The 24,720-nt window shown below is 39.4% G+C and overlaps 1 protein-coding gene across 1 annotated transcript in view; it reads right to left on the reverse strand.

Annotated features, from left to right (window-relative positions):
- Positions 1-24,720, reverse strand: part of TENM4 (teneurin transmembrane protein 4) — a 591,112-nt gene that overhangs the window by 158,560 nt on the left and 407,832 nt on the right. The window contains exons 9-11 of the mRNA XM_041414180.1: positions 17,552-17,722; positions 12,563-12,777; positions 6,893-7,103 (exon numbers count right to left, since the gene is read on the reverse strand). Coding sequence (XP_041270114.1) covers positions 6,893-7,103; positions 12,563-12,777; positions 17,552-17,722 — 597 coding nt within the window. The remainder of the gene's footprint in view (positions 1-6,892; positions 7,104-12,562; positions 12,778-17,551; positions 17,723-24,720) is intronic.

Here is a 24,720-nt window from a genome sequence, read left to right on the forward strand (position 1 = left end):
ACCTTCATTTTTCTACCACTTTAAAGCATGATTAAAACCAGACAAAATCTGGAACATTAAAGGCACTCATACATCTAACTTCTGAGATGAATACTTTCACTGGCATCCAAGCAGTCTTTAGAAGCATGGCCTAATTTATTTTATTCAACAATATAAATTAAAGTACCTGTCCATTTTTCTATTATCTCCACTCAAGTTATCACTTATAATTGTAAGAGCTATTTAAAGAGATGTGTACATATGGAAATCCGAATAAAAAAATAACGAAAAATTTCAAATCTAACATTAAATTATTGCACCTCTGCTTAAAAACTAAGATAGCTTTACACATTTTAATTTTCTACTGCTAGCTTTTATTCACTGATCATCAGTGAAGAGATACACTTTACACAGAAAGAGAGGCCATGGAAGTTTTCACAGCCAAGCATTTGACCTTTATAGGCTTCTTATTATTTAGTTATCTTTGAGACATGTCCTAATTTCCTCTTTATTAGAGATGCCTTACATCTTCAATAGCAAAATCCTGAAATAATAATTTTGCCTGCCATTATGGCTTGGGAAGAGGGGTTATTATGCAAGAATTGTTTCAGACACTTGCAGAGAGAAAAAAGGTCATTACAAGTAACATCTAGATTTGAAACAATTGGTCTGACTTCCTGTTCCTTGGAAGTGCTGTAGATCTAAGCAGCAGCAGGCAAAAAGCTGCAGTTAACATTTAGGGAGCAGTGTACCATAGGCTCACGTACAAACATTACTGACTGAAGCTGAAAGGGATTTAAGAACCAGAAGGAACTTTTGATCTGTTAGGAGTTGTCTGAAAAGACAGACACAGAGATAAACTCCAACACTGGAACACGCCGACCCTCTTGGCTCACTTCACTGGGAAATGAGGCTGTTCATCAGTTTTGAGGAAAAACATGAAAAGATTAAGGGTACACTGATAAAGCTGCTGTTGACTTTCAGCTGCTACAGTTTTAAGGGCTGTGTCACTATCTATCCAAAATCATCATCACTGTTTTACTGAGAAGAGCAAACAAACTCTGGATATAAGGAGTGCAAGCTAATGTGAAAAGTTTCACCTCTGTTTCACAGCCCTCTTTCCATTTCCAAATCCAGGCTCAGTCCATGTTTGCTTTTTATTAAGCCCTATGATGAGAACAGACTAGATTTGCACATGGGCTGGATGAAAGTGAAATGTCACCAAGCACACCATGACACCTGCTTGGAGTGGGGAATTCCTGCAGCTCACAAAGCTCAGGCAGAGGGAGTTCACCCCACATTTCTGTCTCGCATTGTGATACCGAACCTATCTGACTGGGCTGGATTTGGTTAGGATGGAGAGGGCAATCTCCTGTCTTCTTCCAACCTTCTGTATGGACTAGTTCAATTCTCACAGAGGATCTCACACTCTGTGGCCAGCTGGATGTTTAAAGGAAGACACTTTGCACTGCTGCAGCATAACCTGAACATGCTCTGAGGATAAGCATTTTCAGTCAAGCAGACCTGTCAACAAAATGTCATTCATGAGATCAAATACACAAGGAAAGAAAAACCTAATACAGCCTGGCAGGGACTCATAAATGCATTTTTTGCTTCCTACATGAACTGAGTGACTGTATCTTTTCTAAATACTACCTGAGACCTATTAGCTTAGCCACACTCAGAGAAGCTAGGTAAGAGTGGAAAGCAGGAAACAAATCATTAAAAAAAGGATCGGCAGCAACAAGAGTGTAATCAAAAAAAGCATCGCCCATCTGACAGAGCATCAGATGTCTGCTTGTAGGGGGGCATACAGAGCCAAACTCAAAAAAACTATTTGCAGAGCCTGCAAAGCTCTGCTATTATTTTGTAGCACAGAGATCAATAACATCAAAAATTAGGTGATTTTCCTTCCTGGCACAGTTCTCATTTTGCTGTATTTCTTTTTCTGTGCAGAGCAAAATAAGAACTGTGAGTGTGGGCAGGAATGGGTTACTAACTAATTATCTGCAGAGGGTTACCATAAGGTGGAAGTGCTCCATGTCCCTCTCTGAAACAGAAGGGCTAAGATGACCATACTCATGCAATAGGGGAGAACTGAGCTGTTCCATGGAGCAGCAGTTAAGGAGTTCTGATTCAGCAAAGTACTTGCTGAACTTTCAGCCTCTTTAGCCTGAGGACAAGTTCAGAAAAGGGTAGCCTTTTTAATTTAATTAAAAAATTAAACCACTTCTCCTCCTTCAGAGTCCTGAAGATCTAATAGTACATGGGGGACTTTCACGTCAAGTAACTGACGGAATTAAGGAGCTAAAAGCAAAGTGCAAGCCAGAACAGATCACATCCCACGTTACTCTGCACAGTATCCTAACTCCTCAATATTTACATGAAACCAATTTAGATTTTTCCAGACATTAGTAAAGCAGTGTAAATAACACAAATGGCTTTGAGACTCTAAGTGGATCACACTTCTGTGTGCCTCTCTGAAGTGGAAATTGCTAGAGTTTAAGTTAGTTTATACATAAGCAGCAAAAGCAATGAAAGAAAATCTGAGCTACTCAGATGCTTCCTTTTCCCTTTGCTAAGAACAAACTAAACACAAAGGCACTTTTACACAATGCTAAGAAAGCCATTCTTATCACTCACACAAGGAGGGTTCCCAGTCCACGCTTGCTTCTGTGCCCTGCCATTTCTCCTTTGAGCTCAGTGCTGTTGTGAAGTGGTCCTCTGCTGGTACCACTCCTGAGTGTGAAGCCCTGTCCTAGGGACTGCATGGGGTAGGTTACATTCTGGGCTATTGCAGGAAGGGCACGTGCCTTCTGGTGTGTATTGCCAGGTGCTGGATGTGCTGGCAGCCCCTTATAAACCACACTGGAGCTCATCTTGCACTTCAATGGAGGAAACTACTTACAGCAGGGTTTTTTTACACACGGCAGAGGGAGCAGAAAGAATGGTCCTTTTCTTAACTTAAGCATTGTCTAATGTAGAAGATAGGAATGAGATAAAACCTTGCATCCTATCCCGGGTGTTCTACATGTGTTTCCTGTCACTTGCTAGGTGACAAGCTGGTAAACAGTGATGCTCTCCTCTCACAGACAATTGATTTTGATTTTGCTTTTCCTTTTGGTTTCTCAATGTCCCTGCTCAGGCAAGACTGCCTGAGCTCAACAGTAACAGCTGCTGGAAGACACTTTGACTCCACAGATGCTTTTTTCAGGTTCTCAGATGTTTCTTGCTTCTACTGAGCAGTCTTTTGGCCAAAATCTCTGTCTCAGATGTGCTGATTCCAGCTGATTCCTCAGCCCACTATTTTGCTTCACTAGACAAGGTTGCCCTACATAAACTACCACTATCAGGCAGATTGTGGCAGATTGTGAATCCACAAGGTGCTTCTCAAAGAAGCCTTTCTATTAGGAACTTCAGAAAGTGCCACCAATGTAATTTACAAAAAGGTTAATTTATTATTGAGAGACCTTGACTGTCCTTTCCTTTATAATGTAATGAATTGTAATTTGGAAGAATGGGATATAAAAATGCTGTTAAAAGCTGAAAACTTTTCCAGAATAATATTTTTCCCTCCACGTGTTTCCTGTATTATTCAGAAGTATAAGCTCTGACAGGCATTACAAGGCTGTATTTTCCCCAGGTTTACATTCAGTGCATGTAACAGGCACACATTTTGACAACACCTAGCCCTTCAGTGATGATGATTCCACACCCATTTAGAAAACAGGCCAAGTTGCCATCTCCCGCCCTCAAAATCTATGCTAATGTTCCTGAGTGGATTTAGTTATAGCTTTATCACATTGCAAAGCTTTATAATGGACAGCCTCACAATTTATGAAATTAACTGCATGTTATCAAACTGGGAATACAGATGCCTTTTTCCATTTTTCTCCAGTTTTCACTAGAATAATGGAAGCCAAATCATTCCAGGCAAGTGCTGCACAGTAATTGCAGTTGATACTGTCATACAGAGCCTGCAATGATTTGCTGGCTCTGAACTGCTCAGTCTGTTGAAACATAGCAGATAAGACTTGGAAAATCAGCAGTCTTTCCATCCAACATGTTTATTGCTGAAGTAAAAACTATTGCCATTTATTTTGGTGAGTCCTCACTCGCAGGGGATGTTTGCCTGAAGCAACGACTGCACAGTTTGGCTTTAGGAACTTATCATTATGATCACCATTATCAATTTTGTGCTTTCTACTACTATCTGTGATTATTAATTAATGCTTCCTTCATTTTCCCAGCAGTTCTATCACCCTCACAGTATCTCCAGAGAAATGTCACTCTCAGTTTTACATGGTGAGCAGCTGAAGCATGAGCCTAGGCTGGGGCAGGATTAACACATCAATCAGAATTCAGAAGTTCTAGGCTGCTGGTCTGCTTCTCAGATCACTGGATCCTACTTCTTACTGAATCAGAGCTATACTTTTCAAACTTGCTCTTACTGTAAGCCCTATGTTAGCAGAATAATAAAGGGAGATTTTTTTAGGTGGTTTTGCCACAGGAATCAAATGAAATGGCAGCCTGCCTCTGACAGTCAACACAACTTCTTTGAAGGTTCCTCACCCTGCACAGACAGATCTAAGGCTGCCATCATGTGTGATTTGATTTATTTGTTTGGTGTTGCAACTTTACACACTGGTTCATAAGCACTGTCAGGTTGCTTTACCCTCTTTACTTGGGCAGTGAAAAAAACCAGTAACACTACAGTACCACAGTATTTATGTGCTTACAATCTAGCAACCATGTCTTGCCAGACTTCATGAATACACTGGAAAGGTTCTGAAGCATTAAAGTTACACAAAACACCTGACTGTTTTTTGTTTGTTTTTTTTTTTTTTTTTTTTTAAACAAGGTGTTGAAAACTAGGTGGAGGAGAAAGGTACCACCTTGTTAAGGCTATTACAGTGACTTTTATGGTACTTATACAAATGCTGCACTTTTCGGGACAAATTCTTGCCAAGAAGCCACATTTTCCTATCTAAAAATTTTACTTAAGTCTGTTTCAAAATTCATGGCTTGTACTTAAACAGGTTTTTTACACTACAGCTTTGTGTTGATATACAGCTGCCAGTGGATAAAGTGATTCTCACCTGTGTAGCAAAAGAAAACTTCCTTGTTTCTGAATCACAGAAACACTGAATGATTCAAGGTCAGCAGGGGATATATCGAATATATCATGGGCTCTGTATCGTGGACTGCTCTGTTTATCATGCAGTCATGAAGGTACAGCAGAGCAAAACAAAACAAAAAAAAAAGATTGCCTTGAAGACAATCTGACATGCTTCTCACTCACACCATTCCTTCGATGCTCAAAGGCAAATTAAGAATGCTTCTATTTTTTTTTCTTCTTGTTTTTCCCTATATTAGTGCAATGAGGCCAAGAGGAAAGTCTGGCTAGAACACTTAAGCATCACTTTGAAAACAAGAACAACAATGACAGTGCTTTAAACATGTTTGAAGAGCCTCACTGATTTCTGTGAGAGCCTCACTGTAAGAGCCTCACTGATTTCTCTCCTGTAATGGGAAGTTTTGAACTGAAGACATTCTTTGACAAGGAGAAAAAGCTGCCTTCAGAAGAATATCTTAAACTTCTGTGGTTGTTGTAAGTAAAAAATCAAATTACTAAAGTAAACTAAATTGAAGTAAATCTGCATTCTATAAAGTAAGACTTCAATTTCATAAGCTAACATACTTCTAGAAGTAACTACCACTAATGTTGCTCAGCTGCAAACAAGACAGAACATCACATTTCCAGGTTTTAAATTTAAAACATAGTATTACAGCAGTTTCCATTTCTGCATTAGATAAACTTTAGTGCTAAAATAGAATATTGGGATGTTAATGACTTTGCTTTAGCAAGACCTAAACTTTTTAATTAACCTGCCAAGACAAATTACAACCCATAGCTCTTAGGTAACTATTGCAGACAGCTGAGACTCAACACCAGTGCCGCTGTTGGGAGAGGGATTAATGGCAGCTTTGGAATGAGTCTGCTTTTTTCTGCAAAGAAAAAAAGTCCATTAAACACTGCGCTCAGAAGAAAGCTGAGTGCTAGTTTTATGGACTAATCTTTAAATTACAACCAAATGAATTTCAGTACATGAACAGTTTAAGCAGGTCAAACAAATTTAAAATTAAATATTACTGAATCGGAAACAGATTTAGGTATTTACAGAGTGGAAGACGAATACTCAGTGTGCTGTCAGGCACCCACTGGCAGCATCTTTTCCTCCTTGGACAGCAACAAATCCACGCCTGTGAGCTGAACTGACAGGGCATTTTACTGCCAGAGAAGTCAGAAGACTTATTTAGTCAATTTGTTCTTCTTAAGCCATCTCAGTTTCTTTCTGTTAGCAAGGGGAAACAGGGATTCCTGTTATTACTGTGGTTGCTACAACCAAGGCTTACAGTGCCCTTTATTGGAGTTTTAACCCCAGTACTCTGCCTGAACTCCAGCTTGAGTGACTTTGATGGTGTTCAATGGCAGAACTGTCTGTCACACAGAACTGCAGAATGGTGCTACTGTCTGTTTTTCAATCATTCCTACATCTCTGCTCCAGAAAGAGAAAAACGCCTATCAAACAAACAAAAAATCAAACAAAATCAACAAAAGCCAACTAAATAGAAGGAAAATCAAAGTAAGAAAATAAAGCAAGGATTTTCCAGCTTGTAATCCATGTTTGGCACTGTGCAGAATCTCGTTATGGTTATAGTCACTTAAAAGACCTACAAAATACTTACTCAACATTTAGGGTGTAGCAGTATACAGCATATTGCTAAATACAATTCCCCCCAAGCATTTTCTCCAAAACCACACAAAGCCATCCTGCAATTTGAGTACGTGCGTTAATACCTGGCCCCAAGGCATACTTAGGAGTTTAGGAATAATAGAGGAAATCCTTACCAATAGCAGTAGTAAGAAAAGAAACCACTTCCGATTCCTTGCCATCATTGTAGAAGGCTAGATGCCATATTCCTGAATCTAAATACTGGATAAATCCTGTCTCGTGGCTGGCCAAGGGCACAAAGGCTCTGTGCTGCCGCTGAGGTCCTTCCAAGCTTCTCGCCTCCTGGGTCAGTAGACGCCTTCCATCAAGGAGCTCGACAAAGTCAAACTGTAACAGAAGAGGAAGTGATGTTTGTGTGTTTATCAGGCATCCTCAAGCTTAGTCTCTTATTCTGGGTCTGCAGAAGCATTATAAACAGGATTTGCTCTGGTAACTAAAGTAGCTTCCTGGACAACCTGCAAGTAACCATTTTGGAAATAGTACATGAATGTATCTTCCTGTAATTGTATGAATTTGAAATCATCTTTGTTTAGAAGGTGACTTGCAGCATATTGGCCTTACTGAGGTGTTCTCATTGTGTAGAAATATAGGCAGGAAATCATGAGACCATGCCTCAACTGCACTGTAAATATGACATTAAGCAGCTTATTTGTTATCTTTTTTATGTCTTGGCTAATATGGAAAATAAGACACAAAAATATATCTAGCCCAACTGGGTTGTTTGCTGGAGTTGCTAGGGGTCACCAAGGAAAAGTAAAAAATATTTTAAAGTGAACTCTAGTAGAGGTTTTGCAGAAGTATTTTGCTTAGCCAACAAGGATTTTTATCTTAAAACAACAGGAAAAGTGGTTAAAAGATCATCAAAAATGAAGATGGAAAAGAGATAAAGAGATAAATAATATATAAAAGTCTCATTTAAGGAGTGGCTCTAGCTATTTTCTTAAAGGATGCATTTACTTTTTGCAAGGGTAACTTTAACTGAACAACTGCTTTGCTTTATTTCGTATTGCAACTCCCTTTAGTTCCCTATTTAAATAACCTTCTACTGATTTTCCACAATAATTGTGTTTTGTCTGGTATTATATTAATGGGATAAGACAGATATAAGCCTAGCAAACATCAAAAACGTTAAATGAACCTTATCTAATCTGACTTGTATCATGTGTTTAGATGACCAGGACCCCTTGCAAGCAGAATCCAACAGTTGAGGCACTATTCAGCTTTTCTATTCCCTGACTTAATTTGGTTTTGCCTCTCTCATCCAGCTGATCAGGTAAGTTTGTGATTTTTTTTTTTTTTTGGCAGGAAGAAGAAAATCAGGCAGAGAGAAACAATACCACTTATTTCTGAACCCATAAATGTTGCTACACTGAATGGTTGCTGAGTGTTAGCTGACTGTGGCATCAATATTTAGGCTGCTTATCCCTTTTCACTTTACTGTAGCAAAATTTGGGTGCTTGTTATTAAATTGTCTGGTATGGTCTTCAAAGTCAACCAAGATAAGGACTTGATGACATGTTCTTTCCTATGTAGGAAATGTTAAAAAAAGTTAAGTTACTAAGTTAAAAAAAGAGGTGTTTATTTCCAAGAACATTTTGAGCAATAAGCTATATATGACATAGCTCGCATATAAAATTACAGAATTCATCCCTACATTATTTTAGTTATCTATTTACAGGAAATTATTTTTGATCCTTGCTTTAATTTTTTTTTTTTTGTTGTATTTCAGTTTACAGTTCACAAATTTAGTGCTGAAATGTCTTTTTGAGAATGTAAAAGCTGCCACACTGCAGAGGTCATTCCTTTTGGGTGCCTATCCAAGTTAGCTTTGCTAGAGACAGAGCTTCAGTTTTGGAAAAAATATTACATAAATTATAAAAATATACAATCTAAAATCTAAAAATACAAGGCAAGTATAAATTCTAAACACATGTAATTAAAAATGTACATTTCTGTTTCAACCATGCCCTGGGGGGTATCAGGCACAGCACTGCCAGCCGGGCAAGGGAGGGGATTGTCCCACTCTGCACTGGGGCAGCCTCACCTCGAGTCCTGGGGGCAGTTTTTGGTGCCACAATATAAGAAAAACATTGAGCTCTTAGAGAGTGTCCAAAGGAGGACCAGGAGGATGGTGAAGCTCTAGAGGGGAAGCTGCTTGAGGACTTGCTGAGGTCATTGGTCTGTTCAGCCTGGAGAACAGGAGACTGAGGGGAGACCCCATCTCCCTCATCAGTCTGCAGCTGCCTCATTGAGGGAAGTGCAGCGGCAGACACTGTTCTCTTGCTTCTCTGTGGTGACCAGTGACAGGACTTGAGAAAACAGCCTGAAGCTGAGTCGCGAGAGGTTTAGGTTGGATATCAGGAAAAGGTTTTTCACTCATGGTGTGACTGAACACTGGAAGAGGCTCCTCAGGGAAGCTGTCACAGAAGTGTTTGGACAATGTTCTCAGGCACATGGTGGGATTCTTGGGGTTTCCTGTGCAAGGCCAGGAGTTGGACTCGATGATCCTCATAGGTCACTTCCTACTCAGCATATTCTATGATTCTATGAAAACAGAAGGATTTAAGAGGATACTGGTGAGTGGCTGGTTTGAAAGACACTTTGGGACCCAGGTCTCTGTAGCCACTCTGATCATAAACTACTGCCTACACTGATGCCTCATCTCAGTGAGGTCTCAGTGTGACCATGCCTGACACAGCTGAGCAGGACAGTGACAGAGGACATCATTGTGGTGTCTGAGTGCTGGGAATGTCTCAAGCGAATCTGAGTAAGGAACAGGTGAACTGAAGAAAGTAAAACCAGTTAAGAGAAAACCCAAAATAGTTCCATACTAATTTGGGAGCATGATGGAACAGCTTGACTCAACTTTTAAAAATAGAACTTAAGAAACCACAGGCAAAGTTCACTTCACCAAGTGCTGCCATCTCCATGGCAGCTTGAATTAGTTTTCTAGAATCACTGAATTGCAAGCAAAGAGGCACTTCTAGGATGCAACCTGCCTCATTGTAAAGCGGACATCTAAGAAATATCCTGTGGATTGTGTTAGAAGCATCCACTTCCTGCCAGATATTAGATGTAGTTACTTAGAGCTTAGTGAGATGAAAACAATTTCAAGGCACTCAGGTACAGTGAGCTGCTGTTCTACTTCAGTCTGGGTTACGCTTACTTGGGGCTTTCTGTCAAAAACAAAAGGTTTTTTAAATAAGTATTTGCAAGATGCTGCAGATGTTGATGACTTTGGCCAAGCTACTAGTTACTAGTCGTAAATATTAACTGAGCCACAAATGGATTGGGCTTTATTGCATTTTAATACATTCAAAGATTTTTAATAGGCAATTAGTTACTGCCAGCAAGAAAATAATTGATAAAATACCACGTTAATCAATTCAAATGGAAAAAAGCCCTCTGCAAGCAGTAATGACCTATCCCTAAAATTTATGATTTATTAAAATTTGGCCTAGATTAAAATGAGTTTAAAAAAGGATTTGATCTAGGAAGATTAAATCTAATAGACCATAACAAAATTGTGTAACTTGTTACGATTTGTTGAGAAGAATAAGAAGAAATGCCTTTTGTTAATAGTAAACTATTATGGGCTTCTGCATGATCTATTCCTAAGACTATAGAAATTTGGAACTTACATTTTCTTCCTACTTACTAGTGACCACAGTTGTTGGCAACCTAAAATAGAAAATAATCACTGCAGCCAGAGAATGTTTCCCAAAGATAATTTGGAATAGTTTGTTATTTAAGCATGGATAGCTATGACTTTGAGCATTGTATTGGGTTTCATGGCCAGGTTTTGGTAGCAGGGGGGGCTGCAGGGGTGGCTGCTTTGAGAAGGTGCTGGAAACTTTCCGTGTGTCTGACAGAGCCAATGCCAGCCGGCTCCAAGACAGACCTGCCACTGGCCAAGGCTGAGCCCCTCAGTGATGTTAGCAATTGTCACCTCCTTGATAACATATTTAAGAAGGCAAAAAAATTATTGCACAGAAGTAACTGCAGCTAAAGAAGAGGGGAGTGAGAATACGTGAGTGGACCAATTACACAGACCCCAAGGTTAGAAGGAGAAGCAGGAGGTGCTCCAGGTTCTGGAGCTGAGACTCCCCAGCAGCCTGTGGTGCAGACCATGGTGAGGCAGCTGTGCCCCTGCAGCCTGTGGAGCTCCACAGGGAAGCAGAGATCCCCCTGTAAGCAGCCTGGCAATCAGACCCATGAAGGAGCAAGAAGATGCCGGAAGGAAGGCTGTGACCCTCCAAGCCTATGCTGGAGCAGGCTCCTGGCAGGACCTCTGGCCTCACGAACAGTGGAGCCCACACTTGAGCACATCTGTTTGTAGGACTTAAGACCTCTTGGGAAACCAATGACTGCACTTTGTGGAAAAAGTGAGGTTTATATGTTAAATTTTAGGTTTTTTACTTAAACAATCAAACTTATCCATGTAATAACTTCTGTTTTATAACAAAATTTAAGAATGATAATAAACAACATGAATGCAGAGTTCTCATCTAAAGTTAGTATTATGCAATTACGACTTGAGTTTTTCTTTGACTAACACAGGATTTTTAAGTTATAATCTCCCTGTGAAAAGAGACTGATTACAAAAAGGGCAGTAACAGTGTTACTGTGGCACTGAAATTACGAAGTGCTGATCCTACTGAAATATTTTAATTTTGCAGAAAAGTAGGCAGAGAAGCATAGATTTATGACACCTCTTTGACAGAAAGAAGTGGGAGGTGTGTTAATATGTACAAAATACTATATTATCCACAGAGATCATAATAAACATATTTGTTCAAAAACGAAAAAAAGGCAGGGTATTTCTATAAATCTCTAGTATTTTCAGCTAATAGTAGAGGGCAAGAGCAAGATACACTACCATAAACCTGCTAATTCTTCGATAACCTGCTGATGCAAGTGGGAGTAAGATACTTTGCTCTGCCAGTGTATTATGCCCTAATGTATTAATCAATCTGGGTAAGAGCAGCTTAGAAGCTGAGACAGACAGGAGAGAAAAAAATGTATGAATTCCTTACTTAAGGGGATGGTTCATCAGAGCTTTTCTCATAAAGTGATCTTTTAGATTTTTTTTTTTTTTGTCAAGGTTTGTTAAAAAAAGCATCTGCTTTCAATTTCGTCCTACAGAATAATAAGTGGATCTTGATTTCTGCCTAAGTTAGTGGCTTTCTGTAAAAAATATTTTTGCTTTTCTTATACATTAATTACTTGGCCCTGACAAACCTCAGTCTAAGCAGTCAGCAAACATCATGTGAAGGGTTGGCTCAAGGCATTCTGACATGGAAGACAGAAGTGAACTTGCTCCCATAAGGGTGACCAGCTGGGATCTTGCTGCCCTTACCATGAAACAGGAAAGGCTGAAAGAGATACAAACCTGACATATATGAATCTGCTTAAGAGAAGATTCCTTTGGATGCAGTTTGAATGTGGCTGCTTTTGTGCAAAGCACTGGATGGAGAAAGTGGTATCTTCTGCTGTTTGGAGCAACCAGCTGGTACCCCCAGTGACCACCAGCCTCCCAAAACCCTTCTCCTCTGGCAGCCTGCTGCCTCAGTCAACTGCCTACAGCCTACCAGATTAATTTGTGTCATTTTTTTCCACTATCTCTTGATTCTCACTCTCTGGATAAATGATCTTGGGAATCTTGCAGGCATGCAACAAACTCTTGAAAGAAACAGGTGAAATAACACATCATACAAACATCAATTTGAGACAACATAATTTAATAAGTGAAACATAATTTAATTAAGGAAATAAGGTCCCATTACCTGTGTGTGTGATGGTGGGAGTCCTTTTCTGCCATAGATGCCAACGAGAGCTGCCTTTCCTAAAGACACATTGAATTTCAGATGCACTGGGTGGTCGATGAACACCTGAGATCTCCAAAAGATACCAGGAGGGATCTTCTGTGTGGCTCGTCTGCCTACATCAATTTCTCCGGAGTCTATAAAACTGTCGTCTGGAAAGAAACTACTGGGCTTTCCTGCCAAAACACAGGAACAAAATTCTTGAGTTAGTCTTTAGATCCTGAAAGTAATCTAATCATACTGGTATCTCTGACACTGATCTTGAGCAACAGCCTATTAGTGTCCTGAAGTCTTCAGGGTACTTTGTCTAGCCAATCCATACGATTATGGGAAGAAAACTGGCAGGATTATTTCTGGTTTCAGTAACTGTTTTGTTTGAAAACATGAGCATGGGAACAGCAACCTGGAGAAAAATAGCCTTTTGTTTAAACTGTAACATCAGTGAGTGTGTAATTACATTCCAAAGACAAGAATAAATCATTTGACATTATATCCTACATTAATATAAGTTTAGGAATGGAGAAGTCATCATTAAATTAGTAAAGAGAAGTGTAGCAAGAATGAGACGTGTCACAGAGTGGAATGGCAGGATGGAGAACAGCAGCATGAACGATGCCTAAGTGGGGAAAGGAAAATGTTTCTCTATTAAATTAATTATTGACAGTGGTAACAGTATTTGAAATAGTAAAAAAGAAGCTAGTGAAAAAAAAGAACTGAGATAAAAAAAGGAGACCATACCCTGCACTTGAGTAATATCTATTAAGAACCATGAGAGCATTTAATTTGGTTTCAATATAATCTGTAAAGTATGCTATTATTATCCATTCTCTTTCAGAAGACAAATGGAGGTATCTGTTTCTAAAACTATCAGGCTGGAGAGCCTGGGTATTCAAATGGGATCAGGACATGCCACAATGTCCAAGGGAGTCAGCAGGGAGCTTGGCAGCCCTAAAAACACACCTGAGGAATTCCAGGCTGGAAATTTATGCAGTCATAGCTCCCAAAGCAGATGGCTGCTTCAAAAAATCTGGACCCAAAGGAAGACCAGGGATTGAGGGGCAGAATGAAAAATCAAGGGCCAAAATGTCCCTTTTTCAGCCTGTGCTATAACCAGTGGGCACAGCTTTGGGTGCAGGGCACAGGGATGATGAAGAAGGCAACTGCTCAGCAAACAGCCTTTATTAAGGACACTCCTAATGGAAAAGCATGCAGTACTGTCACTTGAAAGATTCTGGCTTAAGCAAGGAGAGCAACATGTCACCAACAAGGACTAATTATTAATTTAGGAAATGCAAATAAATTTGTTTCTTATCTCAGTGCCATTACAGCGCACACTACTCTGTGTTTCACAGAGCAAACAATTCTAACAACATAAGAAGGAAACTTCTACCTACATACATTCTTTTGTAGGAAAATCACATGATAAATTTTTTTTTCTTCCAGTACCTACATTTGAGGATGGGGGACAAAAATCCTTTCCCATCTATCATGAATTTATATCAAATATTCTCAGAATTTACTTGCCATGTTGAAAATGTGACCGGTAGAACATTGCATTTTATTATTTCAAATGACATTTCCTTTAAGATTACATAAAGTTAAATACAGTATTGCCTTAAATTTCTCCACATACCATCCCTACACAAACTCTCCAGAAACAGATGTAAATTGTTAGCTGTCTCTGAAAGTCAATATACAAATTATATGCATATTAACTATTAAGGATGGAGAATTTTTTTCCTTGCAGAACTTTTGGCTCCAGTAACACTAAACCCTGATTTGAAGTCAGCAACTGCTTAAGGACACTGCTGGAGCAGGACCTGATGGCATGAGCTATCTTGAGGCAGAAGTCTTATGCATACCAGCACAAAAGATATATATGCAAAGGCTGCATGTTCACACAAAAAAAGCTACTCCTAATTTTATAAGATCTCCATTTATCTTTGCTCATCACTCTCAAATAAATATAGGTAGGAAATCTGCTGACTTTTTATCCTTTTTCAGTCCATGTACATATTAAAGGAGATAATAGGAAACAGCTTAGGTAAATGGGCATTCTTTCTGAATCCTTCTGTGCTAATAGAGTATAATTGTACAAGGAAAATCAATCAGCTACATTCTGAAGGGAATGACTTTATCAAATGGATTGACAGTATTTATTTGGCATAGTGAAATTTTCTTTTCACACTCTCAGGATTATGGGAAACAGTTCCAATGACTTCATGCAAAGTTTCTTATTGCACTATTGTAAGATTAAAAAATTGAGGATTCTATTAAAGAAGAGCTAAAGACATCACATGTTTTGGCTAAAATGAAGGATATATTTTTTCTGATTACCACTGACATGTTTTACAGATTCTCAGATATTCAGATGAAAACCTTAAGTATTTGATATGCCCCATGACTGTTCATTAATAAAGACTGTACATCAGAGTGAATCAGGGAAAGTGAGAATTTAATATGACAGATGTTGCTATGCAAGATAGAGCCTGGAGAAAATGAGCACAGGGTGTATTCTGTAGATAGATCAGCACTTGTTCATGCAAACGAAAATGCTTCTGTGATTGCAAAAGACAGTCTCACAGAAATAATTTTTTGTACACACAATTACAAAGTTTATGTCTCCTCTGGGTGGGCAATTGTAAGTCTGAGAAGCAGATATCCTAAGAGCTGTTATGTCATGTTGCCAGAGGTTGAAGCTTGTCCTGATACAGAAGTCCAAGGAGAAGCTCTCTTTTGAATTCAGTCCCTGAAATCCCTCTCTGTTTCACCAGTTGCAGGCTACAATAAAATCAGGCCCTATGGACTGGATACTTCACAAAGAAAGTACAATAAAAAGTCATTTCAGCTTCTAATCAGAAATTGACTTTTAATCAGAATGCTTGACTCCTTAAAATTAACTTCAGGTCTGAATTCTTAATTGGGCTGTCAATTACTGTGCTCTTTCTGCACATTACCTTGAACTTTTCAGTTACCGTAGCAACTGTTCCTGATTTCTTTATATCAAAATGCACAATTTCATTTCAGACCTTGCTGAATCTCTCTGTATTTCTCACAGGATGGTTCCCTGACCCATCAAAACACTTAAAAACACACACAGCTCTGACTTCAACCACAGTCAATTACATGCTTAAATGTAAGGATGTGATTAAGTGCTTTGGTAAACAGGGTTGGGCTTGAACAGAGGTAAATGCTGTTCTGGAGCACAGCCACAGACGAGAAGGAACGACTATAACTGAAAGTTGGCAAGACACTGGTAATGATTCATTCAGATCAGCTCTAAGGATGTTCCTAACACATTCTAGCTTATTTCATTCTGATCCAGAAGACATTCAAATATATTTCAATTACTTTTAAAATAAATTTCAATCACATACATTCTGGTTTAGAGCAGAAGCCCTGCAGCACTGCTAGTCCGGAATCAGTTACACAGTTACCTTATGGGGAGAGAGCTGCATTTGAAGGCTGGACAGTATTACTCCTGCACCAAAGATGTGCTGATGTGTTTTTTAGTCAGGACATGGTATTTTCCTCTAAAGCCTACAGATTCCCTAAGATCTATACAAAGCACTAACTTGAGGGGTCCTCTCGTGGCATAACTAGGTTAGTTCCCAGATTTCTCTTTTAACAGAGCAGCAATCAAAACTTTTACTCGTGTCACTGTAAACATGGCTAAAATAAAATCAAGTGGAGGTCTTTCACTTGGATGGCAGTTTTGAATGCCTACATTTATTCTGACTTTTAAAAGGAAATGGGCAGATCAAAGCTAGATGATTCAAAAATTAACCATATGGCAAGTTAGAGGGGAAAAGAAAAGGATCTGTCATGAAGTATTTTTGAGTACAACAGCAGGGCTGTCTGCAGCTTGCTGTACTGTCTTGTAAGGTTTGCTGAGAATAAGCTGCTTAGCTGTTTTTTCCTTGTAGCAACTTGATGGCAGCCATCAGTTACCAGTAAATGCACTGTTTTAAGGAACACACATAATTATGGCCTTTATTTGGACTAATAAAGACAGAAAAACTCTTACAGGAAAAATCCGCTACAATTAATTTAAATTAAACATGTAAACACAGGCTGTCAGCCAAAGCCTAGGGAACTCTGTGGAAACTTTTGAGTTTAGTGAGTTGCAATAACAGTAGCATATATCTTATCTGTCCAAAAAACTTACACAAAAATAACTATCAAAAATAGTCTATTACTTTACTGGTATCTCATAATTGTATATAGCAAAGCTTTACACACAAACAAAAAAAGCTTTTTGAAAGTTTGCATTTCTCATTTCTCCATCTATGTCTGGGGAGGGATAAGACTTTGCAGAGCTTACAAGTACTTTTAGCAGTGGTGCCTCTAAAAAAAGAACACAGTGATGTAAAGCTGCTGAATAAGGTGCTGCTGAATTGGGGACCCATAAGCTGCTTCTGATTTCTGTCAACACCATGATACTTTATGGACACTAGGCCTTTTATCTGGCTACTTTTACAAAGCTATATTCCACTCTGGAGTGCCAAAATTTCTAGTGTAACAGCTTTCAGTAAGTATTTTGGTCCTCAAAACATTTGCTAAGTGGCAATAGTCAAACTCAAACATTTTTGTAGTTCTGTAGAGGAAGCTTGATCCAGTGCTCCAGGAATCATTTAATTTTCAAGAGACAATGTTTTCCCATGAAAACAGCCACTCAAGGCAGGGTTTTCATGCTGGCCTTCTGTAGTCTGTGAGAATGCCTTGAATGTGCGGAGAAGGTTTCACACAGTTTTATTGCATTAGTGGACATCAGAGGGATATGAAATTTAGAAACATATGGAAACAAGACTGACAGCTACTAGCTCTAGACATGAAAGACTGGAAAAGCACCTGCTGATGGCAGCACTGAGGGTAATGGAACATGAGATTGGACGGCTGGAGTTTAGAGGCAGACAGAGGACTCACAACATGGACACACACCAACCATACCTTCACTGGTTCCTTTGCCTTTCCTGTCAGGTAACTCTAACCCTGTGCCCCCCGAAGGATATAAGGAGACGTCCGTTGGCACTGGCCAACTGCTGGCTGTGTCTTCCGTGATCTCATACATCTGCCCTTCCATCGGCTGCAGGTGCCAGTTTAGGCCAAACAGGTGCATGGCTGTGGTGAGCAATGAGAAAAGTCATCTTTTTCTGTTTGTGAGAATTTCAGAACTACAGGGGCACTTTCTCTTTCTAAATCCTCGCTCACAATGCCTTATTAGTGGTCATTGCTTTAGGACAAGAATGGGATTAATGTAATTAGACAGCCCCTGCTGCTTCTACCATACCAGCTCCCTAGGTCTTTCCACCCACTTAAACTCGATTTAGATCACCTGTAACAATCCACTCTGCTTCTTCCACCAGAACCACTCCTGACTCATGGTCTGCATAACAGGATAACCAGGCACAGTGTTTCACAAAGCTCCCAAGGCTGGGGTGACAATGCGGTGAACACAGAAATACAAGGAAAATTATTTCTTAACATACCAATAAATCCTAGGGAAATGCACTCTGATTTGTTTTGCCATATTCACAAGTGTATTATATAGGTTCTCTTTTTTTTTTTTTTACTGATGAATTATACACAGAAGCCCTTACAGACATCTCTGACAGCTTTTCCTGCTTAAGACCAAGTAAAAACTGAGGCAATTCAATACCCATCTTGCACATATGTCTTTGTGCTCTGCATCACAAATGTGAGCAACTATGTCTGAGCATTCTTTCATACAACTCAGCCTCTTCTATTCAGATCAAAGACATGTCCTTGAGAACTGAAAACAAGCAACACTATTTAGATTTGTGTGATAGCAGGGCAAAGCTCTCTGTAGGTTTCGGGGCCATGCAAAGTCACCCAGGGCACATGTGAATCTATTTCAAGGCATTACACAAAGAGAAGTGAAGGAAAAAGCAAACACATATATGAAGAGTATGGAAATCATATGCTTATACAACTAATACTTGCCCTTTCCCAATATAAAGCAAAAGAATGTGGCTTGTGGCTTACCATATCAGTTCTTCCATCCCCAACATAAACATTTCATACTCAATCAGTATCCAGCTTAGCTTCAGGCTCTACACAGCTAAATGATCTGATATTTGCTACATTTGGAATGACATTTCTTTTTTAAGGGAAAGCCTTGATATTTTACAATATAATTTCTCAAAACAACTATACAATGGTTCTAAAATCACAGCCATTTAGTATAAACAAAAAAACCACCCCAAAACAGTAAAGAAACAGAGCATTTCCACGGCCTATAATGCTATTTTTATTCACAAACATATACCTGAGATTGGCAACCATTGTTAGGGACAAGTGGTTAGTATATTTAAACCTGTGAAACAGAAACAATCTTTACAAGAGGACTGTAAAGTAATCTGAGTAGCTCTCTGAAGACAGCATGTTTAGGCAATTTAGTGAAATATGGGATTTATTCCACTTCAGTCTCAATTAGGTCACCTATCATTTACTAACATAAACAAGGTTGTCTTTGCACAACTACAACATCACAAAACATGAGTGCAAAATTCTTTTTTTACCATGTAAATGGGGACTGTGTTTGTTAACAATTTTATCCATTAGGAATGAAAATACGCTCCTTAAACTCCCACACAGCAAGGACGCACAGCAAGGAAGGTCTCCTGAGGACCTGTTCAACACTTGTTTTTATACAGGCACGTATAGCAAGAAGGAATGTTACCAACACTACTGGTAATTTAACCAGGGTATTTTAGGAAGAGGGACAAGTATTTTCATCTAAAAGCGATATATTTACTCAGCAGAGAAACTGTGCAAGGGAAGAGACCAAATCAGACCATGAACAAGGAATCTGCATCAAGCATTTGGCATCTCTATGCTTGCATAATATCTTTGTGTTTATACAGCCCCCATCATCAGAGTGCCTGGGCACTTCATAGCTTTTAACCTCATAAAACCTCATCAGGTAGGAATCTGCTCTTTTCTAGTACATAGAAATAGAAAGGAGAACTACAGCAGATTAAAGAACTAACTCAATTCACTTGTTTGGGCATTAAAATGCAATTGTGTGTTAATTCACTTAACTTACTCTGTGCTTACAGGGTCACAAGCTCTAAGAGACATTTCAAGCAGCTCTCTGCCAGCAGTTTTGCTGTAAGCTCAGTACTGGATGCTATCTTACAATTCCATCCAGGCTGGACGTTTCCAAGGACCAGAGTGTTACCCAGGTGCCGCAGAGGTGTTACAAAGGTCAAAAGCTTAGATGCTCTGAGCACACAAGTTCCTATGTTTAACATGGGATGGTTGTAGTTACATGGGTGTTTGTAGTTCCAAGCAGAACGGAAACCGTACTCTTCACTTCTCCAAACTCAGGCAATCCTAGACAGCAGTCAGGCCTAAGTTCTGCTGGCCATAAGTGCTTAACACCAGCTCCATCTCTCAGACATCTCCACGTTAGAATGACCTGCATGAGCTTATAGTGGGAATTCCTGGTTTATGCAGGAACTGAGGCAGTGGTTTGCTTTCTTCGTAACATCATTTGATTTGCTCTGTCCCTTGGACATCACAGCCTAAGTGCCACACAGATTTTTAGAAACATATTGCAAGGCTGTTGTTTCCCCAAAAGGCCATTGCTGCTTCTCCTCTCCTTAGGCGGAATTTTTTGTTGTAGATAGTTATTTACTGCAAGCAAATGAAGGTGAAAACTCAACATTGTTTTGGGTGCAGTGGGAAAGCTATGAACATTACTTCCAGGCATTAATGTTTTGGGTGCAGTGGGAAACCTATGAATATTTCCTCCAGGCATTAAAATTAAAATACATGAGAGGAAATATCGTAACAAGTGATCATCTTGCTTCGGTGTAACGACAGAACTGACACTCTGGAAGATGCTACAGCTTTTCTGCACATTATCCATCCACTTGAGCAAGTGGATCAACCATTCTATGTCATCATTCAATTCTCAATGTTTCAAAAGTGTCTTACAATGTCCCAAAATAGAAAGTATGACATAATTATCTGTAACATACATACCGTGTTATCACACAAAGTTAAAAGACTTGTATTAATGTTAACTTTTGTCCTTTGCTAGTAGATTTTGTCTAAATCAAAAAGCTTCTTGCATACATTGATCTCATCATCACATAGATCACAGAATCACAGAATGGTTTGGGTTGGAAGGGACCTTAAAGACCATCTACTTTCAACCCCATGAAGATGTTCAGGAACACCTTCCACTAGACCAGGTTGCTCAAAGCCCCATTCAACCTGGCCTTGAACACTTCCAGGGATGGGGCATCCACAGCTTCTCTGGGCAACCTGTGGTAGTGCGTCATCAGCCTGATAATAAAAACTCATTATATCTAATCTAGATCTATTCTCTTTTATTTAACACCATTATGACCCTGTCCTGTCACTACAAACCTTAGTAAAACATCTCACTATATCTTTCTTAAAAGCCTCATTTTAAAGTATTTAAAGGCTGTAAGAAGGTCTCCAATGATAAGCCATGAGAATGACAACTATGCACACCATGCATACAAAAGTGCAGAATGCTGAAAACCAGAATTATTTGAATAGCATTTTGATTATCAAGTGGCTTAAAAAATTCAGAAAACAGTGTAAAATCTCAGAGCTACTGCTCTATTCAGGATTTCTGAGCTGATGTTTCTAAGCACAAAATAAAAGCCTATAAATATCCCCATTCATATGGCAAACAGACATCATGCAATTTCTGCTATAGGTAGGCAATAACCACAAAAGTCAACCTGAAACAAGAACAAAGAGTCTGATTTACTTTGGAAACACACTTTGTAGCAGGTACGTTATGAGGATGTCACCTGAATAAGTGATTTCATTACTATATTCTTAATACCAGCAGTGTCTGATTGGCAACCTGGTGGAAAATTCATTTCTCCTCTGGCTCTGCCACACTGGTGCTAAAAACTTAAGTAGTAATAGCAGTGGATATTTTGGGTCTTCACATCTCAATGGGATGTGTAAAGCTGTTGTTGCACACAGTTGTGTTTAAAGGTTTTAGGAATCAACCTTGATCCGTGCTAAATTGATGAAAAGTTCTTTCTCATAGAAAAAAAATGCAGCTAAGAACCATAATCATGGAAAAGCCCTGTAACCATGGATGAGAGGCATAATCATATATTTTGAAGTGTTAGTGTTCCTAAGAGGGAAGTAAAGCTGTAAACATAGTTTGAGATTCCTGATGTTCTTAAGTCTCTGGGTCAATGGAACCCACTGTGGACATTTTTTCTGGCTTTTTTTTTTCACCCCCCGCTCAGCTAGAAACAAGATGTTGCTGACAGAGAGTAAATGCCCTCTAAAAGCCCCCAAGTCCTTCTCCTTCTCCCTCTCCAACATGATGCTCAATAGATTTTCAGATATTGAAGGCTCCCCATGTATTAAAAGAGCACTCTGCAATTAACAATCATTAAAGCGTACACTTTTGTAAAATACCATGTAGCTTTCACTGCTAGGAAGCTCCATGACAGGCTCTTTGCAGATGCTTTGGTTATATTCCCCATGGAGAAGAAAACTCTTGTCTCCCTTCTCCTGGAATGAAAACAATATTTAGGGGAAACCCTGCATTCTCTCTGGGCTTTTTCACCACCACCAACTTAGACGAGATAAAGGCACCTGGGGCCTCTGGTCCATTGTGCTCATGTTTTGACTTTAAATCTTCGACTTCCACGACCTTTCCCCTGTAGCTAAGTGCTAGCAAAAGGTGTCCTAAAACTTGCTAAATGGGTAACAATTTTCTGTGGCAGACTAAATCACCTTATCATCAGTCCTAAGTCACCTGTGGCTGCCTTCTTGCGGGAAAAAAAATGGAGATTAAACTCCAGTCCCTTCAGGATTTGATTACTTTGCGGAGTTCAGCATTTCAACCACGCCAGTGTGATACAGCTGCTCTTTTGCTGGACTCATATTCACTTTAGCAAAGAAAATTTGCAAACAGTTTAGCATCACCTGAGTTATTTAATCATGCAAATAAAGTTCATATTGGTGGAACCAAGTATTCAGGATCATGATTCTTCTGATTTTAACGTATTATCTCTTCCTATATTGCATTATTCCTGCTCCATAGCTACTTGTGGACACCATAATCAGCATCAGCAGATGGTGTTAAGCCAAATAAAGAGGAACATTCTTTCCAAGTTTCTTTTGAAGACACCCAGGCTTTTGAGTATCTTTGTATTATTGCCACTTGCTTATGAGACAGCAGAACACTAAAGTCAAAACAACTTACTCAGCGGAGCAGACAACAAAGGAAGTGGTACAGCATTTAGAATGAAAAAGGACAAACAAAGATAATAATTCACATGGTCAAACAAAATGGACATCTCTTAGGACAGCTTGATGGAGCGAAGGAGTTAGCAGAGAGAGGCAGATGACTGTGATAGATCACAGGCAGAAGAAAAGACAAGACATGCTTACTGAAGCATATGAGACCCCCAGAAACCACACCAGTCAGCAAAAAATTGAAAAACAAACTGCTGGCCCTTTATTAGCTTGTTTCTTTGCCCAAAGCAGCAAGCTAAGTGTAATAAATAACCAAGCCAATCAATTACGATGTTTGGATTAAGGCTACAGCTGAAGCCACCAGGTGCTTCCATAATGTTTGTTAAAAGCATTCTCACAGCAGCTCCCAGGCTCTGCTGCTTCCTTCTCCCTTGCCCTCTCAGGGCTAAGTCCTGAAGGGACTACAGCTGGCCTGGTGATACCTCACCCAGGCAAAGCTGCTACAGAAACAAAGGAAAGAATAAAATAACATTTTTTTCCAGCTAACAATTGATCTTGCCCTGAACAATGAATTAAGAATTTCTCAGAATCAAAGCTTAACTAAACATATTAATGTTCTGTACCTGAGCCTGGACTTACAGCAAGCGTAGGGGTAAAGGGATACAGGCAAGACAGAAGTCTTTTGGGATTCTCATCTGGAAACCCCAGCCAGTTGCTTTGCACTAAGAATACTCCAGGTTTTGAATCCATATTTATGTAAGAATACATGCCCATATATGTCAGTATATTTGCTTAAATAACACAGGGGAGGGCACAAGCTTTGGAAAAGTGAAGCTTCTCCGCACAAACACCCCACCCACCCCAGCTCAGCTGTACTGGCACTGGGCTCCATCTGAGGAAGTTTGGCTTTGCTACTCCACTGGTATCTACAAGCACCTCACTGCACTGCTGACAGCTAAGCCCAAGCCAACACAAGCCAAAAGGCCATTCCTGGGAGGGAGAAGGGTTTTCCAAAGCCTCCCCATGCAGCATGGGGAAAAGGAGAAAATGGAAAAACACTGTGAGAGGAACAAATGAGAAGGACTGATGCCACAATGGACAAGAATAAAAATGAGAAAGGGGAGAGAGGTGACAAAAATATGGAATGACAGAAACTGAGAAAAAGAAGGTTAGAGCAAAGGTAAGTTTAAAAAAAAAAGTATAAGGGATTTGGAAAAGGAAAGCCAGCTGAAGCTCAGTGGTTGAAAATTTTTACAGGTTGCTTCTTTGCTCTCCCCTCTTTGTGTGGAAACAAGCATAAGATATGTGGTGGTTACATATTCCTCTTTAACCTTCATGTTTAGTCAGACCTACAATAACACGCTTCCAAAATGATACCTGAGCTTCGCTTTTTTCTCCTAATTGAGAAAAAGCTGAATCTCACCACTGAATTGCTCAGGGTTAATTTTAACTCAAGTAAATGTATTGCTTTCAGTCCTGTCTCTGGAAGAAACTTGACTGTAATTATCTGGATAACTGTCTCTACACTGAGATTATATGATTTTTGTGTAAGTGGTAGAATTGACTGTTGCAGAATAAACCATATTTTTATGACATCCAGTGTTATGAAAAGGAGCCTTTCAGCATGAAATAATCACTGGTGTGTCAGTCTTCAATAAATCAAGGAAGATTAAGAAGAATGGGAACAGTAAAACAAACATTAAAGAAAAAAATAAAACTGTTTTTCTTTTACACTGCTGTTCCATTTCAGTGCTGGCCAAGACTTCTGTGGCAGAACACATGACAGTCAAGGGCTGAAGTGGCTTTATGGCCCTACTGGTGTAGGAAGAGGGCAAAAAGCTGGATGCAGCACATAGTATCTGCTCTACTTGTTTGTCTGGACA

This window comes from Onychostruthus taczanowskii, unplaced genomic scaffold (genome assembly GCF_017590055.1).
Source record: "Onychostruthus taczanowskii isolate IOZ18803 unplaced genomic scaffold, ASM1759005v1 scaffold44, whole genome shotgun sequence".
Taxonomy (NCBI): Eukaryota; Metazoa; Chordata; class Aves; order Passeriformes; family Passeridae; genus Onychostruthus; species Onychostruthus taczanowskii.